The following is a 26,215-nucleotide window of genomic DNA, read 5'->3' as shown; positions in this document are numbered from 1 at the left end:
GGGGGCATGTAATGGACCAGTTCCTGTGGGTATGGTCACTCCACTTGTTTACAAAACAGGAAGACAGGTGGGACTGATCAGCAGCCCTCAGTGGCAGGGTACTGACCAAGTCCCATGTCTACACACTGTGGGGGAAAAATCAAGGGAGAGAACATGAGTTGACCATAAAGATGGTCAGATCAAATTGGGACACAGAACTGGGTTATTTGGCACTCTGGGCGGGGGCTTATTGCTTCTAAAGACTATTTTAAGGCTTCTTGATGTGCTAGTACAATTGTGTACCCCTTGAGGAACTTGCCTCTGGCCAGCAGTGGGTAATGGAAATTTTGTACTTTTAAAATTTTTCGTGAAAGACCATTAAAGTTGTCTCTCATCCAAGGAAAGCTTTACTAAGCTTTCAAAGCCAGAACTCCAGAATAATAGGTAGTGCCCAGACGAACATATTAATATGCCTGTTCTGATTTTTCTCATGGTTCAGTTCAGTTCAGTCACTCAGTCATGTCTGACTCTTTGCAACCCCATGAACCACAGCACGCCAGGCCTCCCTGTCCATCACCAACTCCTAGAGTCCACCCAAACCCATGTCCATTGAGTTGGTGATGCCATCCAACCATCTCATCCTCTGTTGTTCCCTTCTCCTCCTGCCTTCAATCTTTCCTAACATCAGGGTCTTTTCAAATGAGTCAGCTCTTTGCAACAGATGGCTGAAGTATTGGAGTTTCAGCATCAACATCAGTCCTACCAATGAACACCCAGGAATGATGTCCTTTAGGATGGACTGGTTGGATCTCCTTGCAGTCCAAGGGACTCTCAAGAGTCTTCTCCAACATCACAGTTCAAAAGCATCAATTCTTCAGCGCTAAGCTTTCTTTATAGTCCAACTCTCACATCCATACATGACTACTGGAAAAACCATAGCCTTGACTAGACAGACCTTTGTTGACAAAGTAATGTCTCTGCTTTTTGATATGCTATCTAGGTTGGTCATAACTTTCCTTCCAGGGAGTAAGTCAAGGCTTACTTGTAAGTAAGTCATGGCTGCAGTCACCATCTGCAGTGATTTTGGAGCCCCAAAAAATAAAGTCTGCCACTGTTTCCACTGTTTCCCCATCTGTTTCCCATGAAGTGATGGGACCAGATGCCATGATCTTTGTTTTCTGAATGTTAAGCTTTAAGCCAACTTTTCCACTCTCCTCTTTCACTTTTTATCAAGAGGCTCTTTAGTTCTTCTTCACTTTCTGCCATAAGGGTGGTGTCATCTGCATATCTGAGGTTATTGATATTTCTTCTAGCAATCTTGATTCCAGCTTGTGCTTCCTCCAGCCCAGCGTTTCTCATGATGAACTCTGCATATAAGTTATATAGCAGGGTGACAATATACAGCCTTGACATCCTCCTTTTCCTATTTGGAACCAGTCTGTTGTTCCATGTCCAGTTCTAACTGTTGCTTCCTGACCTGTGTACAGGTTTCTCAAGAAGCAGATCAGGTGGTCTGGTATTCCCATCTCTTTCAGAATTTTCCACAGTTTATTGTGATACACACAGTCAAAGGCTGTAGCATAGTCAATAAAGCAGAAATAGATGTTTTTCTAGAACTCTCTTGCTTTTTTGGTGATCCAGCGGATGTTGGCAATTTGATCTCTTGTTCCTCTGCCTTTTCTACTGTACTCCAGGCAGATTCTTTACCATCTGAGCCACCAGGGATTGTTTCTCTGCCTTTTCTAAAACCAGCTTGAACATCTGGAAGTTCACAGTTCACATGTTGCTGAAGCCTGGCTTGGAGAATTTTGAGCATTACTTTACTAGTGTGTGAGATGAGTGCAATTGTGCAGTAGTTTGAGCATTCTTTGGCATTGCCTTTCTTTGGGATTGAAATGAAATTAACCATTTCTCATGGTAATGCAGATTTAATCATGTAGGAATGTTATGTGTGTGTGTGTGTGTGTGTGTGTGTGTGTGTGTGTGTGTATTGCAATAACATTTCAGGCTAAAAGATCTTTCATCAGAGTAAATAATCGAGATGATTTCTGTCTGTTGAGAGTGACATAGAGTCTCATTTTGAACTTCAGGTACATTCATTTGCAAAAGAAGCACAGTGTAGTTTTCCTTTTGTCATGTGGAGCTGTTGAAAGTACAGAGAAACCTTTAAAAATACTTTTAAAAGCAGGGCTATACAACTTGGTTTCACATTCTTTGTGACTTGGATGTCCAATAACTTGCTGACTTATTTCTGGACTTTTTTTAAATCAAGGGTAAGCAAAGAGTTGTTCAGGAAACAATGAACTTCTTTAATTTAAAATCCAGTGGTGTCTTCATTTTTTTGTTAGAAAGTGAGTGGTTACCCTCTTCCTCCTGACTCTAGGGTTCTCCAGTGGTGGATGGTCCTTGATGAAGCTGTATCAGAATTCTATAGGGATATTTGGATTGCGATCAGACTAACCAATGGCCACAGTAATTTTGCCAAAATAGTGTTTTGGTTGATTGTACCATCTTGTTTTAGTCTTCTCTATTTAACAGCAAGCAGTGTTTTCCTGTGCGCTCTCTGCATTTCTATAACTAGCACCGTGCCAGATGCATTATAGGTTTTTAATACAATTTGGGTCAATTTGCATTTAGTGTTATGGACAATAGGCAAAGGTTATCCCCAAGGCATAGCAGTTCAGTTCAGTCGCTCAGTCGTGTCTGACTCTTTGCAACCCCGTGGACTGCAGCACACCAGGCCTCCCTGTCCATCACCAACTCCCAGAGTTTACTCAAACTCATGTCCATTGAGTTGGTGATGCCATCCAACCATCTCATCCTTTGTCGTCCCCTTCTCCTCCTGCCTTCAATCTTGCCCAGCATCAGGGTTTTTTCCAATGAGTCAGCTATTCGCATCAGATGGCTGAAGTATTGGAGTTTCAGCTTCAGCATCAGTCCTTCCAATGAACATTCAGGACTAATTTCCTTTAGGATGGACTGGTTGGATCTCCTTGCAGTCCAAGGGACTCTCAAGAGTCTTCTCCAACACCACAGTTCAAAAGCATCGATTCTTCGGCACTCAGCTTTCTTTATAGTCCAACTCTCACATCCATACATGACTACTGGAAAAACCATAGCCTTGACTAGACGGACCTTTGTTGACAAAGTAATGTCTCTGCTTTTTAATATGCTATCTAGGTTGGTCATAACTTTCCTTCCAAGGAGTAAGCGTCTTTTAATGTCATGGCTGCAGCCACCATCTGCAGTGATTTTGGCCCCAAAAAATAAAGTCTGCCACTGTTTCCACTGTTTCTCCATCTATTTGCCATGAAGTGATGGGACTGGATGCCATGATCTTTGTTTTCTGAATGTTGAGCTTTAAGCCAATTTTTTCACTCTCCTCTTTCACATGATATTTGTTCCTGATTCTCAAGAACCTATTTTGTATTGTATGGCAGTTTGAGACCTAGAAATGGACTCTGAGATATTTAGGATGTTTAGTCAAGAGTGCCTCTGGAGCTGAAGTGGTTGTCAGGGTTGTTCTGTGGGACCAGAATGGTCGGGCCTTTATATACCTGTCTTTGGATATGGGTAACCACTGGAGGTCATGGCCTTGAATGAGGCAGCTCTCTACCACAGACACTGACCCTGGAAGGCACCACTGAAGTTGAGTGTGGATAGCACTGCCAACAGCTGGGCCACAGCAGCACACACATCTCTCTGTCAGTCACATGTCACATGCCAGGTGCTCCCCAGATGTTATCTTGTCTCCCCTATTCTTCCTAATTTAATTTAATTTCCATCAATTTACAGATGCAGAAAGTGAAGTTCAGAGAGGTTAACTTGCTTGCCTAAGAATGGATTGGTAGATAGGCAGATCAGTTCAGTTCAGTTCAGTCGCTCAATCGTGTCTGACTCTTTGCGACTCCATGAATCGCAGATAGGCAGATAAACAGTGTTAAATATTTAAATTCAGTTTCAAATTCAAAGCCTGTGTGCTTTGTATTTCCTATGGGAATGGATCAACCAAGTTAGAAGAGGAGCATGAATTGAGAGTCAGAAAACAAGTGTTGGCTGACTCTGCTAACTCCAAATAGGACCTCAGTTGTCAAGCACCTTAATAAATGTGAATGAGTTTCAAAGCACACGAATTAGTCAATCTTGTTAAAAGGCAGATTCTGATCCAGTAGGTCCCAGTGGGGCCTGAGATTCTGCATTTCTAACGGGCACTCAGATGATGCCAAAGCTGCTGGCATCTGAGGTCTCAGAAGATCCTAAGTCTCCTCTGGCTCTGAAACTCAGAGGGTGTCAAACATGTAGGGATAGCCCTTCCTTGCATAAGAATTCCAGTTGGTAAATATTGAAGAAATTAAGGAAATAGAAAATTACCATTGTAACACCCCAATAACAGTTATTTCAGGTGAGATCTGTGGATAGATGCTGAAATTAGACCATAAAAGTTTGAAGAAGAACAGGATATTTACATAATATCGAAGCGTCTCCCCCAAGGATTTATTGATCACAGAGGAAAAAGGTAAGTTTGTTGGTTTCCTTTTCTCCTCTCCCTTAGTGTCTGGTAGAAGCAAAGATTTGAAACCACAGACCACTTGTAGCTACAACATGCAGTACTTATTAAGCAGGTACTATTTGTAAGGACAAACTAGTCCTCAAGCAGGAAGCAAGCAGTTCACACCTAACACAATCAGGGAAAGGACTGCCAAAGAAGCACACAGAGTTTCCTATACTTCTCTTTTTAGACTGTTAGTTGCAGCTAGGACCAATCAGGGAAAGGGGTGTGCTTTGGGCATGTTTTCTTGCCAGAGGTTCTCACTCTGGTCCTTCACCTCCCCTTTCATGGGCCTTTTTTAAATTTTTTTAAAACCTGCTGAGTGATTCCGCCATCTTGGACTCTCTTTTCTGTTCTAACTACGTGACAAGTTTATAGCCAACTTCACCTTAACCAAGTGATCAAAGTTGATATCACCACTAGTAAGACATAGGATGCACTGAGAGTCACACATCACTAATGAGTATACTTATGCAAAACACAGAATCTCAGTCTAATCATGAGAAAGTATTAGACATAAATTGAGGGATATTCTACAAGATCAGTTCAGTTCAGTCGCTCAGTCGTGTCCAACTCTTTGCGACCCCATGAATTGCAGCACGCCAGGCCTCCCTGTCCATCACCAACTCCCGGAGTTTACCCAGACTCATGTCCATTGAGTTGGTGATACCATCCAACCATCTCATCCTGTCATCCCATTCTCCTCCTGCCCCCAGTCCCTCCCAGCATCAGGAGATAACTGACAAGAATTCTGTAAAAGTATCAAGGTCAAGAAAGGCAAGGGGACGTTGAAGAATTGCTAGATTAGAGGAGACCATGGTGACCCACTCCAGTATTCTTGCCTAGAGAATCCCATGGACAGAGGAGCCTGGTGGGCTGCTGTCCATGGGGCGGCACCAAGTCGGACACAAATGAAGCGACCTAGCATGCATGCATGCATTGGCGAAGGAAATGGCAACCCACTCCAGTATTCTTACCTGGAGAATCCCAGGGACGGAGGAGCCTGGTAGCCTGCCTTCTATGGGGTCGCACAGAGTCGGACATGACTGAAGTGACTTAGCAGCAGCAGCAGCAGCAGCAGAGGACACCAAGGAGACGTGAGAAATACAGTGTTGACGGTGGTCTTAGTTTGGATCTTGGAACAGAAACAGGACAGTAAAATGTGCTAATAAAATCTCCAGTTTATAGTATTGCATAAATAGTGAGTTTTGACAAGTACATCATGGTAATAATGTAAGATGTTAACAGTAGGGAATATTTGGAAAATACACTGGAACTCTGTTCCGTTTTTGCAACTTTTCAAAGTCTCAAGTATTTAAAAAGTAAAAACGTAAACAAATCTACATATCTGTTCTTCAAAACTTTTTTCAGACATTTTTATATACACAATGCACATATAGTAGACTTTATATATCACATCACTTGTGAATGATGATGATTTTGTTCTTTATTTTTATGGTTTATACCTCTTCTTGCTGCCTCCCCACCCCACCCCAGAACTCAGTTTGAAATCATTGTGGCAATTTTAGGTATCTTGGTAACATTACTGACTCTGGAGATTTTTAGAGTCAAAAATAATGATAACAAACATTTATTTTGTTTACTGCAAACCAGGCACTGTGCTAAATGCTTTAAATGCCTCATCTCATTATTCTTCCTAATAACCCTCTTATTGTGAATTTACAGGAAAGGAAATATTTAGAGAAGTAAAATAGCTCACTCAAGTTCACAGAATAATTTGTGATGCCAGGATTTAAACTGGGGTTATTTGAGTTCAGGACCTAAGCTTTAAGTTACATTGTCTGCAATACTGCTTTATAATATTAACAATTGATTTCAGATAGATTTATTTTTAACATGGAAGAGTATCGTCATTGAACCAACATTTTAAAGATGAGAGCAGAATGATCAAGAAATCAGTCAGTGGCTTTTGATCCTCAGCCCAGTATAGGCAAAGCCGAGAATCCCGAGAAGATGGGTGTCTTGGGCAACCCCGCAAAATCATGGCCTTGAGCCACTGAGGTTGGGAGGGTGGGATGGGAGATGAAGGACTTTGATACTTCTCCCTGAGCATCTCCCATGGACCTCTGTAGTCTCTCTCCCAGCTTCACTTGATGACCAGCTGGCTAGGTAACTGGCTGTGGACCCTGGCTGACTCCCACCTGAGCAGAATTCAAGAGTTCTCCAGTGACTCTGCATGTGCATGATAATGCGGAGAGGGACTTACCTGCCAGTCCAGTGGGTAGGACTGTGCTTCCACTGCAGGGAATGAGGGTTCCATCCCCACGCACAAAACTAAGATTCCCACATGCTTGCTGCATGGCCAAAAAGTAAAAAAAAAAAAATTTTAAAAATAATTGTACAGAAAAGAAAAAGAAAATATGGTTCTTGGGCTCTTCCCAGACTTTCTCTGAGCACTCCCAGCTCTGACTGCACAAATGTCCCCATGTTTCCAAGCAGAGGCTGAAGGAGTGGTGTTGAGGGACCGAAAGATCTCAGTAGTTTGAACAGAATTCCTGACTCACCACAGGATCCTGTATCTTTTCACCTCCAGGTGACACTCAGGGAGGATAACATTTATCTTAGATTTGGGGGGTTTATAGGATAAAGTTTATATTATTTAGTACTGTCTTTGGCACACAGAATGATTTATACTTTCATTTGATAAATATGAGCAAATAATAAGAAATTTTAACTGAAGTTATCCAAAAGGAAATAGCAGGGCAGATTGGTGGGATATGGAGTGTTCAGAGAAAACACATAAAATAGAATTAATTGAAACAGAAGAGACATTTAAACACACCCCAACTAGCAACCTCAAGGAAAGTTGAGGGGGGATATTGTGCTAAAAAAGTAGACAGCTATGAAAAAGGAAATTGAAAATTTGGTTGCTGAGAGTTCTACCAATATTGGCAACAAATACCAATTAAACACTGCTAAAAATTGAAGTGGGAATTTTGAAACTAATTTGAGGAACGTTCACAGAACGTAGAGTGAAAATATAAATAAATAAGAATTATAAAAGATAAGTGAGAGGATAGACTTAGTGTATCTGACATATGTTTATTCCCCTCATCCACTCTAACATAGAGCAGATGGAGAAGTGGTAATATTTAAAGATACATAAAAGAGAATTTATCTGCACTAAAGAAAGATCTGAGGTTTCTGCTGAAAGAGTCCTCCCAAGCCTCTGTAGGGTACTGAAAAAGACAGGCACATATATGTATCCTAACAGTGTTTTAATTTCACGGGTAAAGAGAAGAATCCTATAAACATTTAAATTTTTTAAAATGGAAGAGACCAGCAGTGTTGTCAATTTGCCATACTGCCTGATGACAAAAGAAGGTTTACCAGGATTGTGGGCCTAGAGTACTGCATAGAGACAAACCAGGATTTATACAGCACAAAAGAAATACAGCTTGTGGCATATCAGTACTTAAGAAATAGTCTGTCAGTGGCACTGTTTCTGGAAAAAATATTCATTAAAATCCATCGGAATGTTGAACCCATGAAAGGGAAAGTGCATGCAAGAAACAGTTATAAGCACTGAAATTGGTAATTTCATTGATAAGCCAAAATATGTTTTGAAACATATATTTGTGGAATTTTAATACAACTGTGAACAAAAAAATCCTTAAATAAGACACATAAATTAACATCATAATAACAATATGGAACTGATGTTCCAAATGATTTTTAAAAATTATATAGTGGAGAGGCAAATATTTAATATTTACTTTTTTGAGAGCTTTAGATTACTCTTTATTGTTATTTTCATAGACTCTGATTCTTGTTTTATGGACCAATTCTCTTATGTAAAGTCATGCATTATCTTTTTTTTCCCGATGTTGTTAGTTTTCTTCTGCTCCTTGATGTGTTTCTTCCAAATTCTTTTAACCTACCTATTTGTTTTGATCTCTGTGTTTCTCTGGTTCAAATATCTGGTCATCCTTGGCCATCTGGTCATATTTAAGAATAAGGCTTAGTCCATCAATTGGTGGACTTCACTTCATTGGAAGACCCCCTCTAATTCTCCCATATGTAGCTGTTTCCCTTGACGTGGTCATTTTCTCCCAGAGAAGAAGCCTCCAGACTTCTTCCTGTGAGACAGAATTGACTGTCAGAGTTCTGGGAGCTGGGACAGGCAGGTGTCAGCATCCTTTAGTTCAGCAATGCACCTCTCCCCTCCTCTGTGTCTGGTGCCTCGAAATTTAGAGCTTTTTTTCAAAATTTTCCTCTGAAAATAAACTATTTATTGATACGGTTGGGGAAGAGACCAAATTTCCCTATATACACTTTCTCCTATTTTTGTCCGCCTGTTGGTCTCTCCCTTTCAGTTCTGGAACTGTTTTTGATTCTGTGATGTGAATTGGCTTTTTTCCTGCTGATTGCCTTTTCTTTGGGCTCGTTCTTTGCTTCTTGCCTTTTAATTTAAGTCACATCTCCATACCATCCATTGTTCCAAAAAAAAAAAGTGTGGATTATCTCTCATTCACTGTTGTTATCTCTTGTATGTTCTTGTGGCTTTATGGCTTTTAAGTCTTCTACTGCCTTCTCATCAGCTTGGAAGAAAGGGGCAGAGCTAAGACAGTGCCTTCATTCCCTGTTTATGCATATCGATGAACTCAGGGGCAACGTTTCCACAAAAATGCTATCCCCCACAGAGGAAAGTCTCATTGGGATTTTAAATCTGTACATTATTTTGAGAAAAAAAGATTTGTTTTTACTATCCAGTTTTCCCTTCTGGGAACATTGATGAACCTACATTCAGTTCAAGTGTCCTCCACAGCATCTTACAGTTTTCTCTGTATGGGTCGTGCTGATCAAAGGATGGTAGGGAGTGAAAAGACTCTGAAGAGGCTTTGAAGAAGGACAAAGGTTCCTGACCTGTCTCTGCTGAGAGCTGTGTCATCTGACAGTTTACTCAATTGTCCTGACCTCATTTTCTGCTGGTCCCAGTGGGACATAACAGCAACCTGGTGGAGTTGTTGTGAGAATTAGGAGCCTGTGTGAAAAGCATACAGAATTGAGATAAAAAGCAATAATTATTATTTACTATTTTATTAATATACTTCCAGGTCCATGTGCACCTACTCTACATTTTTTGTTGTTACAGTAAATGGGAAGTTTATGTTTAATATGTCGTGTTTTTTGATTGTTATTGAAAAGCAGTTTCTCTTTGGAGGATTAGCTTTAATCCTGATACGTTACTTGAATATCCATCCTGGTTGCATTTTTTTAAAGCAATTCTTGGATTTGCATTATAATGATGAAATTTCCAGAAAGCTCTCCATTTGAGTACAGGCAGGTAAAAGTGTTAAGCTGCGCTGGGGTGTTTCTTAACTGAGGCTCCATAAAGGTCAGGTCATGGTTCTTCCAAAGGTATCTATTCTCTTACAGCTACTGTCATTGGTAGGGTCTCAGATGTATTTTTGCAGGGTAATGTTTCTTACATAGTGAAACAATATTTTGTGAAATTGTTAGGAGTTATCTTAATATTATTTAAACTTTGAAATATAGAAAGAAGATATTTAACCTCAGAACTGGAACACTAGAACACCTCTGAATCCACATGAGTGGACCTGTCCCTGACCAGGATTCTCAGACTCCTTAATCAGTAGAAACTGGAAAGAGATCAGATGAAAAATTCAGGCAAGGCTTTACCGGGACTCTATTTGCAGCACAAACAAGAAACAGGTGCCCTTGCTTGCTTCCTAATGTGAGGGGGTGTTGAGCTTGTCTCTTAAATGGAGTAAAGATAGGGGCCAATCCATGGGTCCGACTGAGGGGTGGCTTGGGTGGTCTGCTCACCCCCTTGGTGGTGCTATGTGCAAGAATCATGTGCAGAGCTTTTGCTCTCAACATCTCAGAAGTGGCAGCTGGGTTTTCGGTCTCTTTGTATCTTGTTCATAATTTGTCCCAAGTGGTGCATGCACACAGTTACTTTTAGTGCCTTCTAGTTTCTTTATATTCTGTTGCTGGAGGAGACATATGTCCAAGTGCAAGCAAGAAACAAAGGGTTCCAGGCCCCAGCCTGTCCCACCTTCCACCACTCTGGGTCTGGGGTTTGGATTTTTTTTTTTTTTTTAAATTTTTATTATTATTATTATTTTTTCCAGTGGGTTTTGTCATACATTGATATGAATCAGCCTTGGGTTTACATGTATTCCCAATCCCGATCCCCCCTCCCACCTCCCTCTCCACCCGATTCCTCTGGGTCTTCCCAGTGCACCAGGCTGGAGCACTTGTCTCGTGCATCCCACCTGGGCTGGTGATCTGTTTCACCATAGATAGTATACATGCTGTTCTTTTGAAATATCCCACCCTCACATTCTCCCACAAAGTTCAAAAGTCTGTTCTGTATTTCTGTGTCTCTTTTTCTGTTCTGCATATAGGGTTATCGTTATCACCTTTCTAAATTCCATATACATGTGTCAGTATGCTGTAATGTTCGTTATCTTTCTGGGGTTTGGATTTTGCATGTCCTTCTAAGGAGTACAGACTGCAAACCCGAGACTGTGGCTGGAAGTCCTTAGTGAGCCTGCCTTTTGCTTTCAAACCGTGCAGTACATCCATGTTACCTAACAGCCCCTCGGGTGCCTGACTAACTAGTAACATAACCTTCAAATTAACAAACCTGTGCTTCACTTTACCTAATGAGATGACATACAGGAAAGTTCCTAGAAAGTATGGAAGTACATATCACTATAAATGTCCTTGTGAAGATGCACTATATTGCAGTCAAATTTAACAGCTCTTTCAAATGTCCTCAAAAACATAAAATTGTTTAAAATAAACAATAAAGAACACACCGCAGAGATTAGGGTCCATGGCAGCTGGAAACGGGAAGAGCAAAGAGGACTTTGGGGATCAAAAAAGCTTTAGAACTCAGAGACATTTTTTGTATAAAACACATGTAAAGAAGAACACTTAGAAAGTATAGGGTAAAATTAGAGTACAGGGAAAACAATTCTATGTTATAAGAATCTAAGTTTATAAAAAATGACCATGCCATTTTATGGAAATTAACTTTTATTTTTGCCAAAGAATTGTAAATATATGTTATTTAAACATGTGAAGATCAATTTATATATGCTGATTGATAGATTTATTTGGTATGTATTCCTATAGTCATTGAGTAGTAAATTAATGTTTTGCTGTTTATGTGCGATAATTATATTTACTCCAAGATAATAAAAATTGGCAGGCATTTATAGCATTGGACTTGGTAGAAACCCTTGCAGTCACCAGGCTGCTGTGCCTAGATAGATCCTTCCAGCCTTGTGTGCCCACTGTCATCACACAGGTGTAATGTTTGATAAATTTATGAATGAGTAGAAAAGGCATCTGCTCAATAAAGGCTTTTATTCATGGATGAAGTCACTTGAACTGGCAAGAAGCAACATTTCATTTGTCGCTTTCTTGTTTAAGTGTTTAAAACAATAAATCCAGAATAAACTGTATGACAGCTAGACAAGAAGAAAATTAGCAGCTGCAGATAAGTACCTAAGAACATTTAATTAGGGAAAGTAAATTATACCAATTCTGAGCTCTGATGAAAAGGATAGATGATTAGAGAAGTTTTTTAAAATTACTTTTTAACAAAGTTATAAAAGAAATATGTGATATCAAAAGTCTAATACATGAAAAACTATCATATAAGGATGAAATTATTCATTCCAACACTCTAACATTTTGATGTACCTCCCTTCAGCCTGAAGCCAGACCCTGAGGCTTAGTCATTCTCATACCCCCAGCATCTCTCAGGTACCTGGGCAAGATCAGGTCTGGATAGATGTTCACTGAATCAAGTGAATGAACTAAGGGATGCCCTCAAGCCATTCTTTCTTCTCTCATCTTTTTTATTGGCCATTATTAATCAATGGTTATTTCTTCTGTCTTTGGAAAGATACCTATGGAAAGATATGGGAAGATGAAACTAGGGAATAAAATTTATAATAAGTATGAATTTTCCATGGATGATGAAATAAAAGTAACAGATGTTTCAGCAGTGATACAACTGTAATGTCAGGGTGGTATATAAAACTTGTCTATTTCTGTGTTTGGTTCTGTTAGTACCAAAAAAGATAAACTGACATCATAAACCGTCACCAATGAGGAAATGTATTAACATACTAACTAACAACATCATGGTTCATTCTTAAAACCTTTTGTGACAGACTTCAATACAGTCATCAGATACCTCTGGCTCTCCATCAGCCTTGCATGGGATAGGTTTGTACTTCCCTGCCTGTGGAAATTAGGTTTGGTCATGTGATTTACACTGGCCAGTGGGATATGAGTGGAAGTGATCTGTGCTCTATCTAGGGTGAATTTAGGAGGCCATTCACTGCGTTCTCTTTCCACACAGAAGTGTTTGAGAAAGCATGTTTCACTCTGAAGCTATCACCAGTGTCTGTTTCTAATAAACAGACCTCCCTTGCCAACCCAGATTTGGCATGTAATGTGATTTAGAAAAGACACTTTGGTTGGATTTAGCCAGTGAGACCTGGCGTTGTGATTTGTTCCCACAGGTAATTTAGCCTATCCTCAGTGATACACATTCATTCACAACTGATGTACACATGCGTAGGCAAAGGGCATTGTGCTAGCCATAGTGGAAGCCCATACTAGTAAGATATATATATTTATTTCAGAGGAGTTTATCTTCAAATAGGACAGGCAGATGCACAAAAACATAACAGTCAGCCTATATAAGCACAATAAGTACATTTGCAAGATAGATTAAAAGTTGTGGGAGGTGTTGCTTTAGGTACAGTGTCTTGAATTGTTGTTGTTCAGTCACCCAGTCATGTCTGACTCTTTGCGACCCCATGGATTGCAGCACACCAGGCCTCCCTACCCCTCACCATCACCCAAAGTTTGCACAAGTTTGTGTCCATTGCATTGATGATACCATCCAGCCATCTCATCCTCTGATGCCCTCTTCTCCTTCTGCCCTCAATCTTTCCCAGTACCAGTGACTTTTCCAATGAGTTAGCCATTTGGATCAGATGGCCAAAATACTGGAGTTTCAGCTTCAGCGACAGTCCTTCCAATGAGTATTCAGGGTTGATTTCCCTTAAGATTGACTGATTTGATCTCCCTGCTGTCCACAGGACTCTCAGTCTTCTTCTTCAGCATGACAGTTTGAAGGCATCAATTCTTTGGTGCTCTGTCTTCTTTATGGTCCAGCTCTCACAACTGTATGTGACCACTGGGAAGACCACAGCCTTGACTGTATGGATCATTGTCAACAGAGTAATGTCTCTGCTTTTCAACACACTGTCTAGGTTTGACATAGCTTTCCTGCCAAGAAGCAAACGTTTTCTGATTTCATGGCTGCAGTCACTATCCCCAGTGATTTTAGAGCCCAAGAAGAGGAAATCTGTCACTACTTCCACCTTTTCCCCCTCTATTTGCCATGAAGTAATGGGGCCAGATGCCATAATCTAACCTTTTTTAGTTTTTAGTTTTATTTTTTTTATTTTTTATTTTTTACTAATCCATGAATCGAGAAAAGCATTTATTCACTTACAAATTTTATTTTTCTCTCAATGATCTAAAATCTTTTCATCTTGATTTGGGGGGGGGGGGCAGCTGAACTAGAAAATTATAGTTTTCCTCCTAAAAAAATGCAGTGATGTTCTTTCTTATAAATTGGCCTCTCTGATTTTCTTGTCTGCCTGCTTCAAGGAAATCCATGTGTTTAATACACTTGCTCGCAGTCGGGCCCAGATCAGATGGTTATTTAATCCAAATATCTGAGCAGCAAACTGAGCTGATCCTTCTGGAGAAAGGATGGTCGGACAGCCAAGACCACTGGGTAATCGAAGAGAAGACCACACATCCTGAGCTCCCCAGTCTGGAGTGAGAGGAGGACAGCTGATAACTGGATATGCAGTGTTACCAGACAACACCGGCCCTAAACCATTGCTTCTGCCTGCCACTGCCACAAATACAGTAGGAATGCCATCCCCTTCATACTCAGCTTTAATCCTCAGAGTTTCATCTGGTCCTTTATGCGCAGAGGTGACCCTAAGTTCACATGGAATGCCAAAATCTCCACAAGCCTTCCTAATTTTTTCACAGTGATTAAGATCAGAGGTTGAGCCCATCAATACTATAACCCTGCACTGACTTTCTGGTTTCAGAAGCAACTCTACTCTTTCTGCAACCCACTCAAAATTCTTCTTTACCATCTGCAGCCCTTCAGGAGTTACTTCCTTGAGATCACGATATGACTGTTTGTCTTTTTGCTGAGTTCGATCTCCTGATGGCCAGAGTCTCCAGGAATCATTATCAATAACATCAGCAAGGACAATTTCTCTGGTGGTTACATCAACACCAAATTCAATCTTCATATCAACTAGTGTACAGTTCTGGGGCAACCAGGATTTCTCCAGTATTTCAAAAATAGCCTGCGTAGCATGGCTCATGATATCCACTTCAGTTTGTCCTATAACAAGTCCAGCAAAGCAAAAATTTGCAGCAATTAGCTGTTCCTCAGACCACTGTGGATCATTATTGGCATCATCCTTAAAAAACATCTCCACTTTAGGTGGGTAGAACTTATATCCTTCCTTAACACCAGGATTTCTTTTGAGAAAAGAACCAGTTGCTATTCTTCTACAAACCCATTCAATTGGAATCATTTCACACTTCGGTGCAACGAAAGCTGTCTCCCCACATTTTCTGGTGAAAGCAGTTTTGATACCTGCTTCCTGTAACAACTGAAAAATACAGCTGGTAATTTTATTTGAGATTGCAGCTTTTCCTTCAAGGTGATTCTTTCTGGCTGCATTTCCTGCTGTAATCTGGTCCTTGGACTGCAGGAGGACTTTTCCTGGACTATCCAACAATTCATAGACTTCTTTTGTTTTACCCTCATTGAGTTTTTTACCAATCTTCAGTACTTCGACTGCCGCCATTGTCCGGAGTGGTCCGGGAGCTTCGGCCGCGCTGGGAAGAGACCTAGTTTTTAGTTTTAAAGCTGGCTCTTTCACTCTCCTTCACCCTCATCAACAGGCTCTTCAGTTCCTCTTTGCTTTCTGCCATTCGAGTGGTATCAACTGCATATCTGAGGTTGTTAATGTTTCTCCCAGCTGTCTTGATTCCAGCTTGTAACTTATCCAGCATTTCTCATGATGTGCTCAGGATATAAATTAAACAAACAGGATGACAGCAGACAGCCCTGTTATACTCCTTTCTCAATCTTGAACGAATCAGTTCAGAATTAAAAATCTTTAAACTCATAGCTTCCTAGTTGAAAACACTTTCTTATCAGTAGCTTCTATTAATATCAAATACTCAGATGATATTTTAATAGCAGATTCATTCCTCTGGCTATATTAAGACTAGAGTAAGAAAAAATTGAAATGTTTTCATTTTGATATACACAGGATACATTTTCTTTGTGTGGACCGTTAAAGTAATAATTTTGATTCACATTGACATGAAGCCATTGCTCTACTCTTAAGCTAATTAATGACTGCATGAAATTATGCAGTGAATTGCTCTGTCCCAGGGTTTACTTTTATAGGGGTAGAATTGATATATTCTCTTCAAAATCAAATTCATTCTCATCCACAAATATATAGAGCACAGATTTTGGTCTTTTTCTGATCTGAGTTCTTGTCCCCCAACTGTTAAGAGGTGAAGTCTTAGGCTAGTAACTCTCATGTATAAGACTTTTAGTTTTCTTGTCTGTAGTCTAGAAGTAAAGCTTTGAACCTTTGAAGCTTCTTGTGAGCATTAAGTCAAGAATTGTTCTGTGCTTATATAGTAATCACTCAAGAACTGTTTATTAAACAGTACTAATTCATAGTGTTACTCATTACATTTTCTTTTTCTATAGTCACGTTTTTTATAACATTTCTTAAAGTTAAAAGGCAATAAATTTTTATCCATATGGGTGATTATCATTCATAAACAATAAATAAGTCAGATATTAGAAAAATATATTGGTTTTCCAATATTCTTTGAGATTCTTTAATTCATGGTTTTGAGTGCCTTAACTTTTTTTCTTACATGTTTATTATATTAATAGAACTTTTAGAAAATATAGCAAATAAAAGAAATCAAGTAGCAGGGAAACAAAACAGTCAAGGTAACTTATCTCAAGATCTGGAAATAACTACATTAATATTAATACTTTGATAAATGTCCTCAAAGCATTTTTTATGTCTTTGTGTGTGTTCACAAAATATGTGTGTGTGTGTATATATATATATATATATATATATATATATAGTTTTTTTTTTAATGAAAAGGAGATCATATTCTGCTTTTCAAAAATTTATTTCACAAATGCCTTCCACATGAATATTCCACACAGTCCTTTTCTATGGCTGCATGTGTGGCATGTTCTCAGTTGCCCCTTCAGGCCCTCCTCTGCCTTTTCATCCTGCCTGGGCCTAGGGACTGGCTCGAATGGCCCACACCAGTGGGCTCCCCTGCCCTCTGGGATCATCCAGTGGGGACCTCCAGCCTGAGATCAGTGAGGGGAAGGCAAACAAAGCAGGGTTGTTTTTTTTTTACTACTACCTTCTTATGGGGTCACTGGGGGGTTGCTGAGTCCCCAACCCAGGTCACAGTCACTTCCACACAGCTACCTCTTTCTGGATCTAGTTATATCCCCTCTAGGGCTTCCCTGGTGACTCAAATGGTAAAGAATCTGCCTGCAAAGCAGGAGACCCAGGTTCAATCCCTAGATCAGGAAGATCCCCTGGAAAGGGGAATGGCTACTCAATACAGTGTTCTTGCCTGGAGGATCCCATGGACAGAGGAGCCTGGCAGGCTACAGTTTATGGGATCATATGAATTGGACTCTACTGGGAGACTAACACTTTCACTTTCAGGCATAAAATGCAGCCCTACTGTTACCAGTTTCAGCACCACCCCTAATGGTTAGTTTACTTTTGTAAATGGTTCCTTTAAAAAAGTTTTCAAACTCCCCAATATGAATGTCCCATCTAGTTCTTCCTAGAACCCTAAATTTACACATTCAGCAAGAGGTTCTCAGACTGCAGTGTGCATGCATCAGAATCACTTGGGATGTTTCTTAAAGCAAGGATTGCTGGCATAACCCTCAAGTATTTGTGATTCACTAGGTCTGGGAAGAGCCAGAGAACTTGTATTTTTTAACATGTTTTCAGATGATGCTTGCAGGGACCACACTTTGATAACCATTGCACTAAACATTTGTTCCATTGTGTGAATCTGACAGTTTACATCCATTTTCCTTTATCAACTAACTCTGACATTTATATCCTTTTAGCTAAATTACACTAAAATTAGTTTCCTTCAAAAATTTTCCTAAAGGTAGAGCTTGGGTCCATATGTATGCACATTTTTTTTGTCCTTTATTGCCAGATTGGCCATCAGAAGCTTTTTATAAATTTATAATTCTACCAAAATATACAATATTAAAAGTCAACATTTCCATGTAACTTTGCAAATATAGCATTTTATCATTCATTAAAATCCCTGCCAGTTGATAGATGAGAAAATGAAGCTGTTGTTTTACTTTAAGCTATTTTTGTAAGCAGTGAGATTAAACATTGAAAGACTGATGCTGAAGCTAAAACTCCAAAACTTTGGCCACCTGATGCGAAGAACTGACTCATTTGAAAAGACCTTGATGCTGGGAAAGATTGAAGGCAGGGGGAGAAGGGGACGACAGAGGATAAGATGGCTGGATGGCATCACCGACTCAATGAACATGAGTCTGAGTAAACTCCGGAATTGGTGATGGACAGGGAGGCCTGGCGTGCTGCAGTCCATGGGGTTGCAAAGAGTCGGAGACGACTGAGTGACTGAACTGAACTGAGGTTAAACAGTTTTGCATATACTTTTGTGAATCTACTCTTACTGGTGGCATCTTCATGACCTTTGCCCATTTTTCTACACATCAATTTGTTGTTTTATAATTTCAGGTACTCTTTATTTGTAAAGAATACCAACCTTTGTCTTTTATACATGTTTTCAATATTTCACTCGATTTCTTGTTTGCCGTTAAATTTCTATGATTATTTTCAGACAAAGAATTTTTTCCTTCTATTGTCAGACTTCTCAACTCTTCACGTTATGGTGCTGGGTTTTAGCCTTATAAAACAAAAGCCATGTTTACCCCCAACTGGATGTAACTCTCTCTGTGGCTTTTTAAAAAATAATTTTATTTATTTATTTATTTTTGGCTGTGCTGGGTCTTCATTGCTGCTTGGGCTTTTAGCTGGTTGTAGGAAGTGAGCTACTCTAGTTAGCTACTCTAACTAGCTACTAGTTAGTCTACTCTAGGTAGCTACTCTAGTTGTGGTTGGCAAGCTTCTCATTGTGGTGGCTTATTTTGTCGTGGAGCATGGACTGTAGGGCACAGGCTCAATAATTTTAGCAAATGGGCTTAGCTGCTCCACAGCATGTGGGATCCTCCTGGATCAGAGATCGAGCCTGTCGCCTGTACTAGCAGGCTGGTTTTTTACCACTGAGCCACTAGGGAAGCCCCTCTGTTTTTTAATTAATACTTTCATTAATTTCTTTTTGTGTTTCAGTGTTTAGACCTTTAAAAAATTTATTGAAATATAGTTGATTAGAAATGTTCTGTTTATTTAGACTTTATCTTGATGCGATAGTTTTCCCTTCATAGATGTCCTAGAACCACTTGTTGGGTAATTGATTCATGCTCATCATTTGAAAATGCCATTTTTATTGATTACAGTTAATACATTTAACAGTGTATTAGGGTTTGCTCTTAGAATTTCTTTTTGTTCCATGGGTCTATTGGCCCTTGTCCCACTTTTAATTTTACTAACATTTTAAATGCTTTTAATGCATCTCATTAATTTTGTCTCTCCCTCCTCCCCCACTGCCAAACATCTTTAGCAACTGTAATGACTTACTATTTCCAAAGAAAATGTTACTTTGTCTCATCTCAGGCCAGTAAAATTGTGTCACATTTCACCTCAAGAGCAAATTCTTCCTTTCATGAGTTTCAGCTCTTCAATTATTTTGGCCTATATATAGTACAGCCCTTTTGTCCATTGATTTCTTTTATTTTAGATACCTTATTGAATTGATTTGCCTTATTTAGTTTTTGTAACATCTCTCCTTCATTTGTATAGCTTAGTTATCCTTCTGAATCACCAACTTTCTTGGGGGGATGTGGGCTCCAGGTTTGTGTTTCCCCTGGACCCCCAGGGTAGGGAGTGATGCACGGCTGGAGGGGCTGGTGGGGCCTTTGAAAGCTCAGGGCCCGGGGCAGGGGTCTCTCTTGCCAGGTCCATGTGGAGCTGTGTGTCCTAACTGATAGAGAGTGAGAATCAGGAAGGAAGAGTGATAAAATAATTTGATATAATGTCACTTTTCCAAAAAGTGCCGTTACTTACTGGTTTCTATGATACTGCTTTTTTAGATTGCCTTATTTTTTTTTTTTTTAATGCTATTGATGCAATTATTTTCTCTTTATTCTGTTTAATGGAATTCATGTCAATAATGTTTTAGACTTAGCCTGAAAATGACAAGAGCTGATGGAGAGAAGACTGGCCAGATATTGTCAGATGGGCTGAGGGCTAACCTGGGTCCTTGGAGGTGAGAATAGTTGGCACGTGTTTTTCCTTAGGCTTCTCCCTGGTTCACTCTGCTCAGCTAAGCACATCCTAGTTATTTATTTTTTAAAGCATGTCCTATTTATGATCAGCCTCTCCACCCAGATACTCCCTGGCCCCTTTTCCTGCTTGTCCATCACTTGACAGACTATATATTTTTCTAATTATTTCATTTATTGGCCCTTTCACCAACTATTTTCTGTGTCCTCCACCAGAATGAAAGCTGCATGAGGCTTGGGTGTTTTATTTATTTCCTTCTCTGTGTATCCTCACCTTTGAAAATCGCACATTTTAAGTGGGCTCAAAAATATTTAACTAAGTGAATGAAAGCCTGGACCCTTTCACACCAGAGAAGTCCGTCATTTTATACACACATACAGACACACACACACCCCTCATCAGACTGAGATTTAACTTTAAGGTCTCAACTAATTGACCGGCTCTTACAGAAAGCTCTCTATGTTAATTTCCTCCTTCAGGCTGGCTTCCCCTCCTCAGATAGCCTGTCATAACTGTGTGGGCAGTAGTGCAGTGTACCCATCTGCTCCCTACCTGCCTCACCCTGTGTGACTGGCTCTGAAGCCTCTAGATCCTTGGTTATTACAATCTTGGTTCATAGGCCTGGTCACCATCTGTTCAATGAACTAATGCAAAAGTTTGTAAAGTTCTTAAATCAGAGCCATCACCAGTAAATAAATGATGCAAGGAGATATCTTTTTATCTTGTTTTGGCTAAAAAACTATTTCAAAGAAAGCTTTCAGATAATGCAGACTTGTGAGGTAGTAAGGGCCCCATTCATGGAAGTATTCAAGCATTGGCTGGAGATCAGCTGTCAGTAGGCATTGTGGAGATAATTACTACCTTCATTTTCTTGGCAGGTGAGGTCCCTGTGTCACTAAGATCCAGTGTTTCTGTTATTCCTGGCTGATTAAGCTTATGTTTTTAATTTTTCCTTTCATTTTTATCCTCGACCTAGTTCCCTTTATTCATTTCTTTACAGAGTTCGTTTGTCATGTTGCTTGCATGCGTGTGTGTCCTCTTAATGATGAGTGCAGCTACCATCCATCTCCTGATAATTCCTTGGGAAATGCTACTGCCCTTCATCTGCTTGCTCCTTTCAGAGCCCATTTGTCTTTATTTAATATGCAAATATGATAGAAGCATCTGTCACTTGCTCTGTGATCTCCTTTTTCATAAATGATGCAAGGAGAAAAATGATTCCACATTATTAAACACCCCAAACAGTTGGATGTCCATTTCAGTGAACGTCAAGATTTATTGATTAAGATATTTACCTCTTTGTTGAATTGGTTTTTGCTAGTTTCTGTTTGCTTCATTTTGTTTTGCAAAACACATTAAAATTTTAAAAGGTAAAAAATAAATCTAAGATAATTTTAAAAATGTATTTATCAGTATATTGGCTTCCTGGGGCTGCCATAACAAATTACCACAAACTTGGTGGTGTAAATGACAGAAATTTATTCTCAAGGTCTGGAGGCCAAAAGTCTGAAGTCAAGGGGTTCCAGAGCTGTGTGCCCTCCCAAATTTCTGGGGAAAGTCAGTTCCTGGCCTCTTCTCACTTCTGGTGACTCGAGGAGTTCCTCACCTGGTTGCTACATGGGTCCTATCTCTGTCTCCTCCTCTTCCCTCTGTCTCTTTTCAGTGCATCTCTTCTAAGGACAATTGTCATTGGATTATGGCCCACTTGGATAATCCAGAATGTTCTTCTCATCTCAAGACCCATAACTTAATTAATTACACGTGCACACTTTCCCCAAACATGGACACACTCATAGTCCCCGTGAATTTGGATGTGGATGTATCTCCACCATGGGGGCCACCATTCGTGCCATTACAGGCAGTAAGCCAGGAGATCTTGTAGGCAGAGAAGGAAACTGAGTAAGATTTCATTGGTGACCCTGGGGATGCCACTTACTACCGAGCTGTTGTTTACTCACTAAGATGTGCCCTACTCTTTTGGGACCCCATGGATTGAGCCTGCCAGGCCCCTCCGTCCATGGAATTTCCCAGGCAAGAATACTGGAGTGGGTTACCATTTCCTTCTTTAGGGGATCTTCCCGACCCAGGGATTGAACCCATGTCTCCTGCGTTTTCAGGCAGATTCTTTACCTCTGAGCCACCAGGGAAGCCCATTACTGAGTTAGTTGTCCCTACAAACAAAGATGCCATATTACTCTAATAAGAATGGGATAACAATAACAGCTATAACTTACAGAGCATTTGTTATATGCTAGGCACTGTTGTGACTCACTTTACCAGCAACACTTAGCTAATTCAGGTCTGTGAGAAGGGAACTATTATTAGGGTCATTTTATAGGTGAAGAAAATGATTCTTAGAGAAGTGAAGCAACTTGCCTAAGGTCATATGAGCAGTAGGTGGAAGAGTCCCACTTGTTAGATTCCAGGGCCTGGGTGGGTAACCAGTTCTGCTCAGCTCAGTAACGGAAGCCATTCAGCCTCTCTTGTGACCTGCCAGGCAAAGGCGGGGGAAGGAGTAGACTAGGAGTAGTGTGGCCCAGATGAGTTGGAGAGCAATCGCAAAGCCTTCTCCTGTGTCCTGGCCCTTTGGAAAGGCTTCTAGTTTAAAAACAAAAAGTAGAAAACAAACCCAGCTGAGTTTCCAGGACAGTTTCCCTCCTTTGCCAAGCTATTGGAGAAAGAATGCAGAGGCCATCAGATTTGTCATTAGTTTGGGGATGCCAAACAGATACTGTCTTGGGGGAGGATTGTGCAGCATGTATGGACAGGAGTGTGCACAGATGGGAGGGTGGTCTGTCTGCTGCCTCTCTCCCTCATTCTATCTGGAGGGAGGTGCAGGGAAGAGTCAGAAGATGGAGTCTGCATCCCTAACCCACCATGCCTGAGCTCTGAACTTCCCATCTGAAGGTCAAGGCCACTGGTAAGCCATCTCTGAGCTTGCTGTGCCCTCCCCTCTGCCCACCCGGACACGCATATGCTCTGGGTTTTCTTTCCCTTCCTGAAGGGAAGCCATGGACCAGGCTGGGCTGTCACAGTGGGCTTCTTATCTGCGTGGGCTGGAGACAGGGAGACGGTGAAGGAGGAAGAACGGCTGCTTCATTGTCACTCATTATTTATTGTTTATTTTTATGATGTTTATGCCTCAGTTACTTTAGAGAAAAGAGTGAAGCTATCTAACAAAAGGTATAGGAACAACACCAGGTGGAAGCCCGTTTCTGAGCAGTGAGACGTGTTTCTGTTTCCCTTTGCACACAGGGGGAGCCAGTCCCCAGCCTCTCCCCCGGGCATGTGGCCAGGACCTTGACGGAGCCTGGCATGGAAGGTGGAGAAGATGCAGTGGAGGAGGAGAAGGGAGAAGAAAGCTCAGTACTGTGCAGTGGAGTTAGGGGGCAGGTGCAGACTCTTCTTTACAAAATCAAAGATGTGAGCATGGAGCAGCACTTGACCCAGTGCTTTACTTAGGATGCTGTCACGCAGGCTGCTGGTCATCACAGTAAGAACTCATTATTGGGGGTGTCTTAGGAGTGAGGAGTTCTGGTTGGGAGCAGAAGAAAGGATGAGCCCCTTCCCATCTGTGAGCTGGGAATACACCTGTCTTTGTTTTTAACCATGTGCCTGCTTCAGAATCTTTCCATTTTTAGAGGAATACCATAAATTAGTCTATTTTGAAGTTTGACTTTAATGCTGAGGGCTTCTCAGACTTCCTTGGTGGCTTAGATGGTAAAGTGTCTGCCTACAATGTGGGAAACCCTGGTTCAAGCCCTGGGTCGGGAAGAGCTCCTGGAGAAGGAAATGGCAACCCACTCCAGTATTCTTGCCTGGAAAATCCCATGGACAGAGGAGCCTGGTAGGTTACAGTCCATGGGGTCACAAAGAGTCGGACACGACTGAGCGACTTTACTTTCACTCTCAGTCCCTAGATAATGAAAATAATGGAAAATAAAAATGAAAGATTTTAATTTTTCACTGACACATATCGTATTTCAAATGTGACTATAGGTTACTGCTGTTTATCATGTATGTATATGTATGTATGTATATCTTTGTGTGTGTATATATACATTTTTTCCCTTTTTCTGTTTTCAAAGACTTGTTTATCCACAGTTGGAGATTTTCAAAACAGATTGGTAGCAACTTACATTAAATTTCTAATTTTAGTGCATTCTGTGTAAATTATATTAACGTATATGTATCATGAGGTTACAAAATTAGAAAACAGTGTCAAGGAAACTGTGCTTTTGAGGATGTGTGTGTATGTGTGTAAATGATCAAAGCATCTTCTGACATCCAGCCTTCTTTCACTCATCACAGGTTATTCATCCAACTCAGTTATCCATAAAGGTGTAAGAGGTTTATTCTGTGATATTTAGATCACTTTGAGAACATCAGAGTGTTTTTATTTTTGCTCTTTGTTCATTTGAAAGGAATGTGGATTTCCTGTATAGAATTTTTTTTGCATTTCTTTGGGGTTTTTAATCCACAGACAAACGTAAATCTAGTTTGTTTACTGAACTTTTTTTGGTAGTGATTTCCCTGTCAGTCAATCATGTCAGCAGTTATGAAAACATACTCTGAGCTATATATTCAGACCAGTAAGTTAGAGGCTATGTCTATCAATCAATTGTGTCAGAGGTAAGAAACCATGTTATAAGCCACTGGCACGTATTGAAATTCTGGGTTCCAAAATGAATCTTCCCTTCTAACTCCTTGCCCATTCATCTATTCACTCAATTTTTCAACCACTGTTTATGAGTACCCACATGGTTCAAAGCACGGGTACAGTCATTGGGTCACAAAGATGAAAGAGACACAGTTTCAGGCCTTAATATTCTGGTGAAGATTGATGAGGAATCAGATGATTTTAATATGCTAAGTGTTAAGCTACAAGCTGCCCAAGATACAACTTTATCTAGTGTGAAAGAAATACCTACTCAAACTCCAAGTCAAAGGTGGGTGAGGGAAGGTTGCCTGGAGAAGTTGACCCCTGAGCCAGATCTTTATTATTATTGATACTTTTAGCAAGGATGACAATTACTTAAAAAAAAAATTTTTTTTCACTTTGCCAAAAATATGCTAATAATTGTTCAGTTCACATTGCAGATTGTATATTATGTTTCAGATTACATTTTACAGTTTATTATAGATGATAAGTTACTTGAGAGAAAGTACCTTAATCATTCTGTAGTCATTATGGTTGTTGAATAAAGGTGTTCATTTGAATTCTTTTTTTAAATTGAAGTATTGTTGATTTACAATATTAGTTACAGGTGTACAGCATAGTGGTTCAATACTTTTTATAGATTGTACTCAAAGTTATTACAAAATATTGGCTATATTCCCTGTTCTATACAATATATTCTTGTAGCTTATCAACTGATATTTTATTTGCATCTCTTAATCCCTTATTTTGCCCTTCCACTCTTCCATCTCCCCATTGGTAAACACTAGTTTGTTCTTCATATCTGTGAGTCTACTTCTTTTTTGTTATATTTTATTATATTAATTCATTTTATTTTTTAGATTCCACATACAAGTGATAACATAGAGTATTTGTCTGTCTTATTTCTTACTTCTCTAAGCATTGTACCTTCCACATCCATCCATGTTGTTGCAGATGGAAAAATTTCATTCTTTTATGTCTAACAGTATTCTGTTGTATGTTTATACATGTATATACATACAGTATATATCACAGCTTCTTTATCCTTTCGTCTGCTGATGGATGCTTAGGTTGCTCCCTGCTGCTACTAAGTCACTTCAGTCGTGTCCGACTCTGTGCGACCCCATAGACAGCAGCCCACCAGGCTCCCCCGTCCCTGGGATTCTCCAGGCAAGAACACTAGAGTGGGTTGCCATTTCCTTCTCCAATGCATGAAAGTGAAAAGTAAAACTGAAGTTGCTCAGTCATGTCCGACTCTTAGCAACCCCATGGACCGCAGCCTACCAGGCTCCCCCGTCCATGGGATTTTCCAGGCAAGAGTACTGGAGTGGGGTGCCTTCTTTGAGGTTGCCTTCCATGTCTTAGTTACTGTAAATCATACTGTTATGAACATTGGAATGCATGTATGTTTTCATTTTCTTCAGA

The 26,215-nt window shown here is 40.1% G+C and overlaps 2 protein-coding genes across 2 annotated transcripts in view; one reads left to right on the top strand and one right to left on the bottom strand.

The window, feature by feature from the left end:
• The window catches only part of HECW1 (HECT, C2 and WW domain containing E3 ubiquitin protein ligase 1), a 445,911-nt gene that overhangs the window by 38,733 nt on the left and 380,963 nt on the right, over positions 1-26,215 (top strand). The gene's annotated exons all lie outside the window — the stretch shown is intronic.
• LOC133072406 (bifunctional phosphoribosylaminoimidazole carboxylase/phosphoribosylaminoimidazole succinocarboxamide synthetase-like) lies at positions 14,094-15,496 on the bottom strand. Its single transcript, XM_061165644.1, has one exon. The coding sequence runs from the start codon at positions 15,457-15,459 to the stop codon at positions 14,182-14,184; it is 1,278 nt and encodes a 425-aa protein (XP_061021627.1). The 5' UTR covers positions 15,460-15,496; the 3' UTR covers positions 14,094-14,181.

This window comes from Dama dama, chromosome 18 (genome assembly GCF_033118175.1).
Source record: "Dama dama isolate Ldn47 chromosome 18, ASM3311817v1, whole genome shotgun sequence".
In the NCBI taxonomy this organism is placed as follows: domain Eukaryota; kingdom Metazoa; phylum Chordata; class Mammalia; order Artiodactyla; family Cervidae; genus Dama; species Dama dama.
This window is presented reverse-complemented; position numbering and strand designations above follow the sequence as displayed.